The sequence below is a fragment of the Contarinia nasturtii genome, unplaced genomic scaffold, assembly GCF_009176525.2.
Source record: "Contarinia nasturtii isolate CC-2019 unplaced genomic scaffold, AAFC_CNas_1.1 Cnas_scaffold_864, whole genome shotgun sequence".
Lineage (NCBI taxonomy): Eukaryota > Metazoa > Arthropoda > Insecta > Diptera > Cecidomyiidae > Contarinia > Contarinia nasturtii.
The window spans coordinates 3932050-3949863 of record NW_022198211.1 but is presented as its reverse complement, the minus strand read 5'-3'; the positions used below and the strand labels follow the sequence as shown (position 1 = coordinate 3949863).

The 17814-nt window shown below is 33.0% G+C and overlaps 3 protein-coding genes across 3 annotated transcripts; 2 read left to right on the top strand and 1 right to left on the bottom strand.

Annotated features, from left to right (window-relative positions):
• Positions 1–6076: 6076 nt before the first annotated feature.
• LOC116342521 (homeobox protein H2.0-like) lies at positions 6077–11201 on the top strand. The gene is made up of 6 exons (XM_031770168.1): positions 6077–6568; positions 7620–8265; positions 9495–9604; positions 10644–10697; positions 10782–10810; positions 10868–11201. The coding sequence occupies exons 2-6, from the start codon at positions 7692–7694 to the stop codon at positions 11136–11138; spliced, it is 1038 nt and encodes a 345-aa protein (XP_031626028.1). The 5' UTR covers positions 6077–6568; positions 7620–7691; the 3' UTR covers positions 11139–11201.
• A 737-nt stretch (positions 11202–11938) lies between these two features.
• On the bottom strand, positions 11939–13880 carry LOC116342659. The gene is made up of 3 exons (XM_031770352.1): positions 13374–13880; positions 12471–13302; positions 11939–12392 (listed from the first exon to the last, which is right to left on the bottom strand). Exons 1-3 carry the CDS (start codon positions 13878–13880, stop codon positions 12235–12237), a joined length of 1497 nt encoding a protein of 498 aa, XP_031626212.1. The 3' UTR covers positions 11939–12234.
• A 1643-nt stretch (positions 13881–15523) lies between these two features.
• LOC116342576 lies at positions 15524–17260 on the top strand. Its single transcript, XM_031770249.1, has 4 exons — positions 15524–15739; positions 16083–16816; positions 16875–16919; positions 17038–17260. Exons 2-4 carry the CDS (start codon positions 16096–16098, stop codon positions 17127–17129), a joined length of 858 nt encoding a protein of 285 aa, XP_031626109.1. The 5' UTR covers positions 15524–15739; positions 16083–16095; the 3' UTR covers positions 17130–17260.
• Positions 17261–17814: the final 554 nt, after the last annotated feature.

Sequence of the window (17814 nt, the reverse complement as noted above, 5' to 3'; positions counted from 1 at the left end):
ATATCAATTAAAATCAACGTATGTTAATCTCAATAACAAGTGGTTTGAGTTGAGTCGCAAAAGAGTTTTAGTATACAATATAGTATAGTACATTCAGATCAATAATAGTATTTGTGTCTCTTTTTCGGTTACCTTTAGCCACAGGAGGAAGAAAAATATTTATTTCAATATAAGTACTTTTCCAGACAATATATTGAACTAACTGGTCAACTGAGCTGACAGTACGTTAGCCAGATAAATGGGCTAAAACAATAAATGTTATTGTTATAATGATGAATCACTTCTATTGTTTTAATAAAAGTGATTGATCATTATAACAATAACTTCTATTGTTTTAGCGCATTTAGCTGGCTAACGTACTGTCAGCTCAGTTGACCAGTGAGTTCAATATATTGTCTGTACTTTTCTATTTAAATATCAATCCACTTGAGTCTAACCCTATCAATGAAATTGAAATATGTCATTGAAATACATCGCTGCAAACAAAAACACATTATAGTAAAATAGTAAACATTCATTCACTTTATTTTGAACTTTCAATGACGACATTTGTAATCTCTGTAAATTCAGTGCCAATTTACTCGAAAGTAATGCTTGTTCTTGTAATCAATGTATAAACGAGTTGGATTTAAAAAATATTTTTAACATCAGCTCAACATAACTGTTTCTATCATTGTAAAATAGTTTTTTGTCTTCCCTGTAAAAAAAAATTGCAAGAATTAGTTCATTTTTAAAACAAAAACTATACATTACTCATTCAATTAACCATCTTCAAGTATCTTCTTCGCTTTTATATCCATATTTTGATAAAATTAATTAATAAGTTCAGCAAGTAGCAACCTAATTGCAAATTCATTAGATTGCGAATATTAACTCGAGAGAGAATATGGTTACGATGACTCTTGATGCTGCTACAATGTATTGCTTAGATGAAAATGGTGTTAATTTCGGTGCAATTTGAAACAAAGTTTATTATGTCATTTAACTTGTTTTCAAGTAGAGCACGAAGCATAATATTAACATTCATTCATCAAATTTCCATATCACTTTAAGCGGAATAAATAAAAAAAAGTAATTTTAAACTTAAACTTGTTCAAAACCCAATTTGATCATCATTATCCCTGTAATTGCAACGATAGGGGTTCCGTTCAAGTATATGCACACTACCAAACTAATACTGACTAGATATGATTCCGATTAAATGACAGAAATGGATGACAAAATAAATTTAAATAATTTCCCCTATGATCTTGGCGATTTCCTATTCATTTAGCGGCTTGTTCACACTTTAATTACATTTTGTTGGTTTTTGTCACGGCAACCATTGTCATGCGATGCTAATTGAATAAAAAAACGACCCGAATATCACGAGGGTGAGTATTTGAAAGCGAATCATGTTTGGCTCATCAGCGCATCAAAATTATTGCTCATTTATTGTTTATAATTAATAAAAAAAGATAAATATTTGGTTATTATTTGTTGAATATTACACGCTTTGACACCCAAATTCAACAACCGCGCAAATATTGCAAGTGGATTTTCCATTCATACATCAGATACGCTTTAATTTTGATTCATCCAATAACAAAATGAATTTATGACTTTTAAATAGCGTAAAAATAGATATTTCTCGTTAAGGTTGATGGTGACGGAGCAGATGTCTTTTGTTATGAATGAAAACAGTACGGCCAAAACAACGTGTACCCTCAACGACTCATTTGTATCCACCCTAAGCTGAAGTGCGGTTTGATCGAAGAGAGAATGTTTGACTGTACACCAGCAAAAATGCACATTCACGACAAAGCACACATAGAGAGAATGAGGGAGAGAGAGATACAGTAATGAGACCACCAATACGGAAATGCGATCAACTAAATAGCAACTAGTTGCCTTCATATTGGTTACATTTTCATTTGTATTTCGGTTCTCCCTTTAATCGTGCCCCTAATAAATACCGCACGTAGACAACAACGTTTGATTTCACTTGATGCTGATAAAATGATAAATGGAATGCGTTGCACGTGTTCTACAAACAGATTGTACGAGTTTTGCCGTTGTAAATCAAAGAGCAGAACGCAATAATGACAAATTTTCAAAAGACACTTGTACGACAATGACCCTATCATTGGACTATCTGCATGAAAAAAAAGAAGAGAAAAAATACAATATTGCACCCATATCCAAACGAATTTTCGTATGAACCATGTTTTTGAATCGTTTCAATTGAATTTAAAAGATTTAATAACAACTTAACAACAAAATTTAATATGATTTCGCTTTGACTTATTAAGCGGAAATAATTTGATGGCATTCATTGCGTTAACCAAATTGTTCGTTCATTCGTTTCATTCAAAGTCATCGAGTCATCGAGCCATCGAAGCCAATTCATTCATGCTACCATTTGGATAGGGAAAAAACTGAACATGCCATGCAAGAATATTTTCAATATAGTAAGTTAGTTTTATTGTACTTTCATAATCAAGTAAACAAGTTATTTGTAATTTTGTTTCGATGTTAAATTTTTCAGTATTTACACAATTTAATTTTTTGCCGAAAAAATATTTTTCTAGGTCAACAATTTCCCCAGAGCTGTGAATAAATAAGCTGGTTAGGCTTCTTATAAATATAATTTTCGATAATAAGATAATTTGTTTGGATTCGTTTTGGACATTTTGCTGGGTGAGTAATATGTGAGTTCTTTTCAAATGTAAAGTGCATATTGTACAACAATATATGTATAGAATTTATATTTATTGTTCATGAATCGATTATTGATATAATATTTCCGATATCCACAATATGCAATGAATGATTTCGAAAGAGAACATTAAGGGTTTTTTTGGCATCAGTCCGTGGATAATTGATTTTTTCCCTGTTTTCAACGATTTAATATTATTAATTTCAATCAAATATAATTAATTTCGATTCATTTGTATCAATTAAATTCCATGAAATATAAACAAAATTCAACCAACACGAAGTCAAAGCCAAAAATGCTCCAGATGATGAAATTGAAGTATTTTTTTAATTATATTTTTGTACACTGTACAGTGTATCAAAGAGGAGTAGATACAAAGAAATCAATGTTATAAATTATAATATAAATACAAAAAACTGATAGATAAATTTCATAAAATTTGCAGGATTGCGTGTCTGCTGCAAATTCAAAATGTTTAAATAATGAGAGAGTGATGTGACAAATGCCGCTAAACGGATAAAGTTCATTAAATTAAATACTCTCTTCTCTGTCCAGAACAGACCAGGCGACCACAATGAATGCTGGCCCGTTGTTGTTATGGAAATAATCAAATCGCATTTATTTATTAGCAGTTATAGCGAGTTGCATCTATTGCTATAGATACTTAACATATATAGAGTGTGCACAGTACACACGCTGACAATGGCTTGATATGCTAGAATGAAATGAAAATCATGTTTAATTAAAACGTTCCGAATGTTTAAATAAACGATAACATTTTCAATATGATTTGAGTATCTCTCAAGCCAATTCTACCCAACCAAAATTAAAACCATAAAATAGTTTGTATAGAAAATTAGGACGATGCTGTGTAAATGGAAATCAACCTGCTCTGTATATATGCCATTTACTGTTCAATGTTCATATATAAAAACCTCACAGTTGTTTTAATTCATTTGAAAGAGATGTTTCCTCTTCGAAATATAACAGACTATCGAAATTCTCAGATCAATTAAATAGTTCATTCAGATGTTGGAGTGTTTCTCAATTCGCATTGACAATCGATTTTAAATGCTGGCTGTGCGATTACTTTGGCTGTGCGATTTAGTAAAGAAAGAATTTCACTTAATTCCATTTCACTACTTCTTGTATATCGTTGCAATGTATTGTTGTTGAAGTGAAAATACAAAAAAAAAGATGACAAGAGGAACCGGAGAACATTCATAAAATGTTTATAAATGATAAAGATGTTGGCATACACATGTATCATCAGAACACATTAGCTGTACAATTGTATATACACTTACATGAAACAAAGGTTGAAGAGGCTATCTCTCTTCATATTCGGTGATGGTTAGTATTTTTAATACCATTTTCGTAATACAGCAATGTTTGCAAACGAACTGTACTCAATACAAACGCGAATACGAACAGTGCGCACTCAAATAGCGACGTTTTTGTGTGTATGTCACGTTTTGGTGGGGAAAATGGTAAAGCATATATCGTTGATACACAAATACATACAGGCACGTACACATCGATTCCATAAAAAAGGCGGTGCTTGAAATATTTTTAGGGATGATTTTTTTCATACAACAGATTATTGTTGGTTTGTGTTTATTGCGAATTACCATCTATGTGATGAGATCGATGTATGAGTGGGGCAATTTTTTCCATGTGTGCGAGTGGTTATCTTATCCACAAAAACCCATCAAGCACATGTTGATGTGTTTATATTCAAAATGTTTGTTCCGTTTTTTTTATTTCGTAAATATTTTGTTGGCTTCATATTTGGTCGATTTAAATTGGCACAAAATCAACGCAAGTGATGTGCTAAATTGAGCGTGTATGAGTGTAGCAATTATTACCGCCCAGTAAATGAATAAATAAATATAACCAGCCTTTGGATTATATTTTTTTTCTTTTATGTAAGCAATTTTGTGTTTGCCATTTCAATTTCGATGAATGTTTCCATTCCATTCGATACCATTTTTACCGGCACAAAGCAAGATAAATCTTTGTGATACAAATTACACCCGTAACAATTTATTGGACGACAGTAGGAGACACATTAATGAGTCGATCGAGATAGCAAAAGACAAATTTGCCAGAAAATTCTACACATTCCATTGACGGTTTTCCATTGGCAACAATGAATTAATGAATTTAGTTAAATCATTAACTTGCTTTGATCAAATATTTCCACCACACATTGTACTTTGTGAGTACAGAGTGTGTGCTCACATTTTGGCTTTTATTGACGCTCGACAAAAATTTCTTTGCCCTTTGATGATAACGATGATGGAAATTTCAAATTTGTGCATGGTGACACATGATGAATTTTCCGTACAACAATCAAATCCAATGGGAGGAAAATCGATGGTGGTCGCATTAATATCATAACTAAAATGTCCTTACAACACAATAAATTGTTTCAATTTTCTTCTTCAAGCATCCATTTAATGGTCTCAAGTTCTATACGAATGGCAATTACTTTGTGGCAAATAATTTATCTAATTTGTTGAAATTGAAAGCGATCCAAAGTATAATTTACAAAGTTTCTTTGTGTAAAAATGTGGACAATCATCATCGTCGTCATCGCCAACAAATAACTCTCGGAGCATTTCGATTCAATGGTGAACGAAATGAAACAAAAGTGCGCACATCATTCACATTTCGAGAATAGAATGCCCAAAAATAAAATGTTACGCATACTCCTTCTCTCTGCACAAAATGGAGATTTTTTCGCCCCCAAGGCAAAGGCAATATTTGCTGTACAATGTTTATAGACGCGAATATATACAAGTAATTGGCTTCCATGAATCATTAGTGGTGGTACATAATATAGAATGGAATTTCATATGTATACAACGTAACGCTAAAAAGCTTTATTCGCTATACATATATGTAAGTGGTGGTGAAATCTATGAAAATCTATCGCTCTCTCGCTCCTTCTCCTCTCCGTCTCTCTTTCTCTATGCCTCATAATGTTTATAACATCTCCATTTTATAATAGAATTGTTTGCCAAGGGTGTATTAGCCTAATGATGATTGAAATATGTGTGTTCGGTTACGAAACATTCGGCTGCTGCTGTTGCTGTTGCCGTCGAGAGAGCACGTCGCTTTTACTTTTGGTTGGTTTTGATTTTGAATTGTAGCTGTGTGTGCGTACGCTCGACATGTTTGTGTGAGCGTGTGGTTGGTGTTTGCCTCTTTACATTGTGTTGTTTTTATTATAACAACGCTTTTCTCTCGTTTTTGCAACGATAGACCATTTTTTTTAGATCGAGCATCATTACGGTTCATGTGCCGATTCCATTGAAGGTACTTATCGCTCACACACATTCAGCACGCACAATAGCGCACAACATCCATGCCATGCTGCATCCAATTTGAACGGGAATAAATCCAACTCATAGCATACACACCGTCGCACTGTGAAAACATTGTCATTACGCTAACTGTTGTCAGCGACCGCACACACAACACATTTTAATTCCGATCATTTAACATAAATCACAGACGAATCCTTCAATTATTGACTTTTGAGATTGACAAATTAACGATAGCATTTTACGACATAAAATTATAAAAAAGCAGGTGTTAAGATTCAATTTGAAATAACTTAAATTCGCTCGAAATTTGTGCTATTTGATTTGTAATTTGCTCGATTCAAGTGTAATCTCAGCAACTTTGTGATTGTGAATCGATTTTCAAAGTGAATTCCAAGTGTTTGCTATTTATTAGCTGAGATAATAACCATATTTGAAATATTGTGTGCGAATGTTATATAAATAATCTTTTATTGTGATTGGAGGGAAAATTGCGAACTATCGATACTCGTTGGTTTATCGAAAATTTGTGTGTCAGGTAATCGATATAACTCGATTTTTTAAATGAATATTTTCAATGGTAAAATTGGGACTTCCAATTAGGAATCCCACATTACAACGAATATGCTAAAAAAATAAACGTTAACACAAAAAAAATTACCGTCGGCATATGTTACAAGTACAATGTCCAGTACAAATGTTCAATAGATTTATTTATTGCACTATGTTTTAAATTTAATTTGGGCCATGACTCTAGAACATTTTTATAATGATCTTATTTTAGATATTTTCATCAAAGTAGTCAAAAAAATAGTTTAAAAAAACAAACCAACAAACAAATAAAGTGATTTGAAAATGGCATCAAGCAATGATATGTGAAATAAATGCGTTTTGTTTATTTTTAAGTTTGAAATGTATCGTATGCACTAATTTATTGATGACATACTAGTGATGTAGTAGACTCTGATGATTTTTTTTGAAATCCGATACTGATAGTATTTTGGTGGAATTTCACTTCTAATTTGGCTATTTTTTGAGCGTCGAAGCATTACTGATATCAATGATGGTGTAAATGCATCGTATTGAGTTATAATAAAACTAAGAATATCTCGGTGTTTCCATTGTTGAACAACGAACGCCCAATAGTTTTATTTTTCATGTGGCAACCGTTTCCTTATTCGAAACCTACTTCTATGAAGTTTATTTATTTATTTCATCTCTGGTAAAACAATTACTTCAAATGAAGTAAAAGATAGTTTACATTCACGTTTCATATTAGAATGGCCGTTGGTATATACTGTTGTTGTTTCAGTATCAAATGATTTCCTGTTAGAGTAAATTTATGTAACAATTCATTCTCATTCAAAATGCCATTTTTGAATGAGAGAACTGAATATAAGATGAAGCCATTTTTAAGGCTAAAGTAGGTTGATTAAATTTCTTTCGAAAATAGTTGCACATTTCCTTTTCGCACCATTTTCTTTTGTTTGCAACCCATGCGATGTGCTTAACTTATTTTACAATTCTCTCTTTAAAAAATTACACAATTAGCATATATTAATTTGTTTCAATTCTTATGTTTAAAATAGCCGTCACCTCTTTTCTTAAAAAAAGCGCATTGGAATATCTCTCGAGTTTTTTCTTTTGAAGTGGTAAAGAATATGTTACAAAATCCAAAGTATAACATGAACTACATTTCGAATTTGTTGGGCATACGAAATGGTAATACTACAATCCAATCAAGCAATTCAGAATGTGATTTCGATGAAACACAATTAGAACGGTTAACAGCATCCAGTGGCGGAAAATCATTTACAATTGCATCGATTTTGGGATTGAAGAAGAAAAATGCAGCAAACAATAATGTTGATACTGGAAATACAAAACAAAAAGAATTGAACGCAATGAATCTATCAATTCATAATAATCAAACATATCCAATGCAAAGTAAAACATTCAGTGGCAATGGTAATATGGAAGTACTTCAAAGCCGAATTCCATCAATGGCTTTTGCTCACCATCATCATCATTTGCAAGGTTCACATGGACATCCGGCACCGCCACCACATTTCTATCAACCTATAAATAACGCAAATAACAAAAATAATAACAATTTAGGCATGGCCAATCACAATGGCACCACTTCCGCACTACAAAGTCTACAGCAACAATTTCACTCAAAAAGTAGTCCAAATTTTCCGCCATTTCACGGAAAGGAACAACGAAACAAAAATGGTAATCTTATGCATTTAATTTATACCCAGTTAACCCTCCTAGGTATAGTTCGAAATAAAAACAATATAGTATAGTTACGGTCTATTAGACCGTTCATACAAAATACAGGAAAACCAAACAAAAACCAAAACAAAATCACACATTTTTTCAAATTTTTGCATTTTTTTTTTAAATAAAAACATTGAAAAAGGTTTGAAAGTTAAAAATTGAAAAGATTTCAAGAAAATAATTAATTTGAATCATCAGAATAATTTATATGAGAGCGTTTTTTTCGCATTTTGCACACAAAACAGTGATTTTCTAGTGTTCGCCGCATACATTTTTATTGCATTTGTCGCAACATGTTTTGGTTTTACGATTGATTGAACTTGGACATGCACGTCATTGCCGTGGTGTAACTTGCGCTTCTTGTTCCTCTCGACCCACCAAATGCTCACGAACTTCTTTGAAAGCCGACTGATTAGATGCATTCATACCGCGTGCTGTTCGCCGTACGATATGATCGTACAATAAAACTTCATACAATTCGATCAAAAATGTCTTGCGTTGAAATGCATACTGTTCATGCGTGATATCGTGACTTGTGTTGTAAACAACAAATGCTGCAACACCACATACGTTGATGAGGTTCATGAAGAATGCAAATGGCCATCGATTGGTTCCACGTTGACATGAGTATGAATGGCGCCTTTCGTGGTATTGTAGACTACAGATCGATTTTTCTCTGACAGACATTTTGTTGAAATAATAATATGATGTACGCGATAAACAAGAATGATTCATATTGATTTTTCTTGAGAATTTCAACCTATCTTCTCGTTTTGCAATTTAATTTTTCATTTTTATTAGACGGATATCATAAATTTTCACCAAGTCAATTTGTGAATATGCTTGATTATGTGTTTCCCATACATTTTGTATGTACGGTCTAAGAGACCGTAACTATACGATCAAGTTAGGATTTTCGTCTTTCTGGATTTTGTTTTTTTACAGAACAGTTTCAGGATTTTAAATGTTAATTTCAATATTTGTCCATTATTCTCGTAAAAAGGCGAAAATTTGATGGCAATCGGTCGACGCGTTTCAATTTTATGATATTTTTTTTAAGTTTTCGGTCTAATAGACCGTTACTATACCTAAGAGGGTTAATGGCTTCATTTAAGATTTTTATTTTAATTGCAACGGTTAATTGTCAAATTTACTCATTTCGACCATTTTATTATACATAGAACACGCAATAAAGGGGAAATCATCCATGAAAAACAAAAGGGTTCGAACGATTTTTACCCCAGAACAATTGGAACGATTAGAAGCTGAATTTGAGCGGCAACAATATATGGTGAGAAAATAGAGTATATATATAGTTATTGTTGCTTTTTATCCACTTTGAAGTCCATTAGTAATATTTAATTGATGCATTTATTTTCGGCTTACACTCTCCAGCAAGTCACATTCGAGTATCTTATTAAAACCTATACCATTTTTTTGTGCATAATTTGTGCGAATTTGTGCATGCATTTTTGGAATTTGTGCATAAATGGCTGATGAGTTATTCAGCTTTATATTTTGTGGTGAATTTCGGTTTTGGATGCAATTCAACATTTTTCTATGGGCAAAAAATCGGAAAAAATTTTGTGCCATTTTTTTGTGCATAATTTGTGCATGCCAAATATGCCTTCGGATCGGTCGTACACTGCAAAAAATGCATCAAAATCGATTTGACGTCAATTTCCCCACACAAATTCACCACTTTTTTTTAAATAATTGGAAAAATAAAAAAAATTCTTTACCATTTTTTTGTGCATAACAAATCCACTTCGCACCGAATTTGTGCATGCAGGGGTAGCTCAGTGGTCCACTTCACTAATATTCTCTAAAATCACACAATGAGCGAAAATCGATTCGGATTAAATTTCTTGAAATTTCTCAGTGGTAATATTTTGTAGCTAATGGTAAAGTTTTTTTTTATTTTTCCAATAATTAAAAAAAAAAAGGTGGTGAATTTGTGTAGGGAAATTGACGTCAAATCGATTTTGATGCATTTTTTGCAGTGTTTGACCGATCCGAAGGCATATTTGGCATGCACAAATTATGCACAAAAAAATGGCACAACATTTTTTCCGATTTTTTGGCCATAGAAAAATGTTAAATTGCATCCAAACCCGAAATTCACCACAAAATATAAATCGGAATAACTCATTAGCCATTTATGCACAAATTCTAAAAATGCATGCACAAATTCGCACAAATTCGCACAAATTAAGCACAAAAAATGGTATAGGTTTCAATAAGATACTTGAAAGTGACTTGCTGGAGAGTGTAAGCCTTTATTTTCAAATTCATTTTTTTCACTATTTTTATATTTATTTCTAATTAAGGTCGGACCAGAACGGCTATATCTTGCGCACACTCTCCAATTGACTGAGGCCCAAGTTAGTTTGCAAATAACTAATTGTATTTTAATTATTTATAATTTAACGTTTTAAAATGATCTTATTGTTTTTTATGTGCATTAGGTAAAAGTGTGGTTTCAGAATAGACGCATGTAAGTAATGTAATAATTCAGACAGTATTTCGAATAATAATAATTTTTTATATATAGAAAATGGAGGAAACATCATTTAGAGGTGACACAACAACGGCTAGCTATTTATCGACAATGCCAAGTGCAATCGTCGCCGGAAAATGAAGCTCGAGTTGATGGAAATGAAAAAGCACCTAGCATCTTACCGGCCTCACCAGCACTTACTGATTTTGATAGCGCTACAACAACTGGCAACGAAACTTTGGGTGCGCATGATTCATCGGAATTATCAATATGCACCGATTCTATGGACTCAAGAATGAACAATCAAGATGATGATGGATTATAATTTTTTATTCAATTGACCAGTTCAATGGATAATTTCAAAAAAGATGATTCACATGAATCAACATAGGATAAAGATATGTTTATACTCAAATATAGTTCAGTATTAATGCAAAATGAGTTTATAAAAAATATAAATGATTTGTAAACCTAATTTGTTTAATAAAACTAATTTTGTTTAAATATGCAATACATTTTCTTTTTTCAAGTTCTTATCGTAATTGATTTGAAAAATAAAATGAACGAATTGGTCGAAAACAAACAAATTCACAATGATTGTCGAACACAAACTTTGAAATGCCATCCGATTTATCAGTGGCTTGTTAGTCAACAATGATTTATATATATAAATATATATTTATTATAATTTTAGGAATCCTTATATTTTATAATTTTAAACGTAGACATGTGGTTTTTGTTTCACATAAAAAATATTTTGTTCAAAGAATTGAACAATTTGTAACGATGAAAATGTTTGATACAAATCGAAAGTTCTATATTCATTATGATTCAAGTTTATATTGAGTCTTACTTTTATTTCAATGTATTATGACCAATATCGGGATATTAATTTTTTGAGTAGCTCGGATATTGCTTTGACAATCAATATATTAAATCGTCTGTGAATCTTTATTTACAGCTCGAAGTAATGAACAATCTTCTATGTGAGCAATAAAGGGTGTCGTTGTTATTGTCTACTCTCTCTTGTCAACAAGATCAGCGAAAAACAATCACCACTTACATTTACATCACAGGACTCTATATATAGAAAACAAAAGTTTACAAAAAACATTTGTTGTGGCAAATTCATCCATTATCGGGCATATGTTGACGGTCAATATTGGGGTCGGATTTGAGTGTAGTTTCAGTCATTTTCAACGTCGCAATGGAAAGAAAAAAGAGAAAAAATAAACTCAGTTACTAAGTATGAATCAACATCAATATACTATCGGTTCAGTTCAATAAATGATACTCACCTACGGGTTATTTTATATACCGAACTGCCCGTACTTCGGTCAAGGCCACAAAACTCAAGCCCAGCATAGTAACAAAACGTTACATTAATATTATTTAAAAAGAAATCTTAATGCTACATGTAATTAAAACTGGTCGTCATCGGAAACATCGAGAACATAAACGTAGTCCTCATCGTCACTGGAATCCTCATCGTCAGCTGCTTGATTTTGTACGGCAGCTTTTTGATTCTGTGGTCTCAATAGTTGCGGATGAATGTCCAATCCCAACACCGTACAAAGACCTAAAAACAAAATCGTAAACAACAAATTGTTAGCCAAAACATTCTTAAACATTTTTAATTTCAGTGATATTTTTTCACCTTTGTACATGATGTTCTTGGCTGCAACGATATCCCGGTGCCAAACAGTTTTCAATTGAAATGGAGCTTGATCATCTTTCCAAATGCCAGTGTTTAGTTGCCAGTTTTTGAAACATACTTGAAGTTTTGACACTAAACCATCTGAATCCATTGGAATATGATCTGGGTTGACTGCTTTCAATCGATTAACAAAATCAACTGCATATTTACGCAATTGTTGGTACACTCGGTTGCTTTTCATGGTGATAATGACGTTCGGTAAATTCCATTGCGATGACTCATCTTCACTTGGAATACAATGCTGACAAACTTTGTATCGATCGCTTTTGGTTCGTCGATCGAATGGCCGGAAACATTTTGCACAAGTTTGCGATGTATTGTATTCGTCGACCAATCGTACAATACAATTTCCCAACTTCTTGAAACTGTTCAATAGTCGTCGTAATCCCGGGCATCGCAATCGCTTTTTAATACCAATTGGTGAGTTTGGAGCTATTTGAGCTGCACCAATAAAAACGAGCGCCGACTTTTTTTTCGTCAGTGATGCCGCGATTTTGTCACTGGCCCGATTCTCTTCGATGTATTTATCGAGACGGAGTCGAATGAACTTTCGTGTTGTGTACACCGCCATAGCTGGTTTCATCATTTTCACATAATAAGCAATGTAACACATCCAATGTGAACGTCCTTTCGGCGATGGAAAAAATGCATAGCGCTTATAGTCGAGCTCCCGTTGTTTTTGCAACAATTCAGTCCATTGATCGGATTTACGCTTGCGTTTGCCATATTTCGCTTTGAAATGGTATTTTGGACCATCAATTGTGATGTTTTCCTGAGATTTACGAACAAAAAATCATAGAAGTAAACAAATGATAAATAAAGAATGAATTTATTGTTTCTTACCTCGTTGCCGGATCGAACGTGTTTGCGAACGGTGGCGTTCCATGTACGAACTCCTGGATCGATTCCAAGCACATAATCAAACTCAAAGTTATTGTACTTCTCTTTGAAGGTGTTGTTATCAAGTTCTGGTCTATTGCGTTCAGGCTTCACGAAACATAACGAAACTGCCACACTATCAGTTGCCACAGCAAAATCGAATTCCTTACCATTTCCAAGTTTCGAAATTTTTGGCAGGTCAAATATTAAATCCCAATAGATAGCTGGATTGCTATCGTATTCAGTTTTTTCAATGTTTATTGGCTGACCGCGTTTTCCTTTTGCCAATTTCAATGCTCCAAATTTGCGCGCAATCAAATAAAAAAGATGGATATCGATGCGGATATGTTTCATATCGAAATCGTGGATTGGAACTACTAAAAAATTCTTTATTTTTGGCGGGAGTGGAGTGGTCGGCATGACATTGTTGTTCGGATCGCGTCGATATTGGAACCAGTGTTGTTTCAACATTTCATATTTCGCGTGAAAATCGAAAATTTGTCGCTGAATGTTTATAAATATTGGAATGGTTTGGAACCAGCGATCACGAATGAGATTCTGAAAGTGTACATTGATTGGCAATCCAATGCCTGCTGCTTCGTTTAATAGAAGATCGATGTTCGCGTTTCTCTCGACTCTACTCTGGAACATTACGATCTTCGTCGCACGTATTACATCCAATTCAGTGATGAGATTTCCTTGTCGATTCAAATTCAGTTCGTAGCGCTTTAGCGTGAAAAATCTCTTGATGCGACTGAATGCCCATACTTTGATGTTATTTTTCACGTTTGTTATGTACTGAGTGATGAGATGATTGAATGCGTTCCCCATGCCCTCGCGAGCTGGCCAATTTTCTGGACGAAGAAAATCAGGACATGCTTGCTCCACAGTTCGTCGAAATGCAAGCGGTAATTTGTGGTAATTTTCTTGTAATACCGAGGTGAAACATTCACCAATTACACCATTCACGTATTTCTTGAATTGATCATTCGTGCATTCATCGGATTCACCTTTAAAAAATCGAACATTTTCATCGTCAAAGGCTTTGTTTGCTTTGAACAAAAACAGTAATGACGCCAGAGTCGTAATCATTGTGGCCGAAAGGCACCAGTATGTGACCTGATCGATGAATGGTGCACGATACTCTTCCCGCAGCACTTGATTTAGAGTCATCTTCAACGACGTACTGCGCCCATTCTTGGCTCTCTTTCTTCTCATCGTGACAGATCTATTGTACAAAAATCGAAGAAAAAAATACACCAAATATAGCATAGATCACAAACACAATAAGATATAAACACTTCTATCACAAATTAAATGAAACAGTAATGAAGAGCGCATTATAAATATCACCTCTTACCTCAACAAAGTGACTCTGTATTCTAAATCGAATGATGAAATTTATTTCCAACGTGACATCAAATATTTTGCCGATCGAAATGTTGTTGGAATATTCACAGTTAATTTTATCAACACTCTGTTATTTCGAAATTAAAACAAAGACAGTCACAAAACCAACTGTGAATATATCCATTCCACAGGGAACAGCATTCCGAACACACAAAATCGTTTTTGAAATGACAATAAAACCAATTGATCGCCCAAACCACGATTCAAACACTCTCATATAATTCTCAAGAAATCCTGTTGAAAACAAAACAAAGTTTTATTGTAAACAAAATCGGTTGGTGCAAAAGTTGTTTATACTAACTAGTGGATTTGGTTTGACACATATACACCGCGCGGATAGAAAAATGTCAGAAAGATGTCAGTTGCATTTCGAAAATTCAAAATAATAATTCCACAAATAAAGAAAAATAAATGTAATGAATGACTAGTAAAAGAGTTCTTCTGCAGAGTTTTATTTATTTCTTTCCGAATAAATTGTTTATTTTTTTATTTGAGCGTAAGATTTAGATTTTCAATATAAAACTTAATGTATTGGGTTGTGTTCACATTATGTTGTCAAATGAAATATTATTGGAAGTGAAAGAAACAAGTGGATCCATTACATTGGAATTCGTGGAAACTATGCATATAATCTCCGTTCCATTTGAAACGAAAATGACCACCAGAATGGGCCAAAACGTTACATTTTTCAACGTTAGAATGTACTAAAAACATTACAAATTTGTTTGCTGATACGCAAAGACCTCAGATATTTTGCGCCTTAAAACGCGTGTCTTTCGGATTACAAAGTAAAGTTTTTCATTTGTTTTCAATATCGTTCCACATCCAAATTTATAAAAAAAAAAAACAAAAACAGTACCATAAACATTGTCGTGCAACACAAATTTGTATTTGGTTGAAAAATAAAAAAGTGAGAAAAGGTAAAGAATTTTTTTTAGGTTATGTCTGCCGCATAAAATTTATTGTGCTCGATTCAAAAGATATTTTAACAATTTTGAAAGTTAATTTTTTCATTATTAAATCAGTATATTGCATTATAACCGTTTATAATGTTTTTGTGAGACTTACTCTTTCCCAACATTTAAAACAATTAATACTGAGTTTTATTTGAGTTCTTCTTTTGCATAACTGTAAATTTCAATCTGGTGTTGCGCACACACAGTAGACTTATGACGCATATTGTACAAAATACAACTGGTGTGTGCGTCGCACTACCAGACTGAAATTTACAGCTCTGTTTTTTTGTTTCAATCATAATTTTAGATCTCTTACAACAATGTCGATGGCGTCAAATCTAAATCGTCATTATCATCATCATCCTCACAATGGAATCCTACAATCGAATTTACATTTGCATCATAGTGCACCGGTTCTTTTGGGCCCCAGTTCATCAAAACATTGGCATTCAGAAACGAGTGAAGTACTGCAACCAAAAACATCAGATCAAATTTTTTTAGAGCGGAATATTTGGGCCATTTTGACTGATTTTAATCCCAACGCCACATTGGAGAATGTCGTAGACACTCAAAAAACACTCATAAAATTGTTCGAAAAAAATTATAATAAAAGTGCTCGTCCAACGATCACCACAAAAACAATTCCCACCGCCACCACAATTAATATGGCGCCAAAAAAACAATCTGATAACGGTTCCGTTGAATTGCAGCCACGAGCATCGGGAAAATCACACAATACAATATCAACAATTACCAAAGTGGCCCAACCGAAAGTTATCAACCGTGTGAATCAAATTGTGAAACATAAGGATAAAAATTCTCTTAAAATACCAAGAGAGCTCATGTCTTTGGTTGGAAGCGATGGTTTTGTTTCCAAACCGCCCAGTGAAAAGAAACGCTCATCGAAGGGGATCGTTCCTTATGATGCTACCAAATACGAACAATCACCAAGACGTAGATTGAAGAAACGAACATTCGAAGGACACTCTGTTCGTCCAAGCCACAATAAATGCTCATCACAAATCCGGCATAAAGAATCAAGTGAGTTTCAAAAATGTACGTATTATGTACAAATTCAAAATATTTATTTCATTTTCAGTGGCAAAGGTTGAAGTGCAACGCACTGCCGAATGCGCAACATCGTGTAAGCATGCATTTTTATTTTAAAAAATCAAATGATTATTGCATATAAATTACAGAAATTCATATGAAAATAAAATTATCGAAAAAATTATTACTTTTTATTCACATTTCTTTTACAGTTGCCCAAACTGCCGCCGAAAATTTCAAGCATAACAAGGTCAAAATTATCCATTATCCATTGGTTGAAGTCAAGATCGAACCAAGTGATTAAAAGCGATCGTAATGCATACGTAGGTTGCATTCTTTTGATTTGCCGAAGAAAAATATGAATATACTGACAAAATTTACGCCAACCGATGTGTATCGAACACAAATAAATGTATAATCAATGAAATGTGAATTTGAAAATACACCAGGAAGTGTAAAAGATATATGAATTTAAATAAATTTCATTTTGGAAAATTAAAATTAATAAAATGCTTTTCCAGATAAATGTGAACTTTTAATAAAAGCTAGTTTTTTAGTGTATGGTTTGTGTCCTCGATAAGCTTTTTACACGTTTCAAACTTTACAAATGTCATCTATACACAACATGTATATGATATGTGAGGATACGTGAGTACAATTTCTTAGTAAAATTACTTAACAAATATTTTTTTTTATAAAGTCAAAAGCTAACACAAAATAAAAGTGAAATTCTATTGAAATGGATAAGTAACATTTTCAAGAAAAAAATTCTTTTTTAATATTGAATAAATTGAGAGAAAAAAAGCCTCTGAATATTCCAAATACATTGCACATGTGTGAGCGTAAATGAGATCTGAAATACACTGCTAAAACGAACGATTTAGAAAAACATAAACAAACGTCAAGAGTATATCTAGTTGCATGTGTATTTGTATTTGTGAATGCAGCATAAATTCATCTGGATATATGTATCCATTTGCACATGTGTG

Excerpts from the sequence above, each read along its gene's own strand:
- LOC116342521 (XM_031770168.1), top strand. The coding sequence starts at position 7,692 with ATGTTACAAAATCCAAAGTATAACATGAACTACATTTCGAATTTGTTG. Across the intron at positions 8,266-9,494 it reads GGAACAACGAAACAAAAATG|AACACGCAATAAAGGGGAAA; the intron begins GTAATCTTATGC and ends TATTATACATAG. Across the intron at positions 9,605-10,643 it reads TTGAGCGGCAACAATATATG|GTCGGACCAGAACGGCTATA; the intron begins GTGAGAAAATAG and ends TTTCTAATTAAG.
- LOC116342659 (XM_031770352.1), bottom strand. The coding sequence starts at position 13,880 with ATGTTGAAACAACACTGGTTCCAATATCGACGCGATCCGAACAACAAT. Across the intron at positions 13,303-13,373 it reads ACGTTCGATCCGGCAACGAG|GAAAACATCACAATTGATGG; the intron begins GTAAGAAACAAT and ends CGTAAATCTCAG. Across the intron at positions 12,393-12,470 it reads CAAGAACATCATGTACAAAG|GTCTTTGTACGGTGTTGGGA; the intron begins GTGAAAAAATAT and ends TTTTGTTTTTAG.
- LOC116342576 (XM_031770249.1), top strand. The coding sequence starts at position 16,096 with ATGTCGATGGCGTCAAATCTAAATCGTCATTATCATCATCATCCTCAC. Across the intron at positions 16,817-16,874 it reads AATCCGGCATAAAGAATCAA|TGGCAAAGGTTGAAGTGCAA; the intron begins GTGAGTTTCAAA and ends TTTCATTTTCAG. Across the intron at positions 16,920-17,037 it reads TGCCGAATGCGCAACATCGT|TTGCCCAAACTGCCGCCGAA; the intron begins GTAAGCATGCAT and ends TTTCTTTTACAG.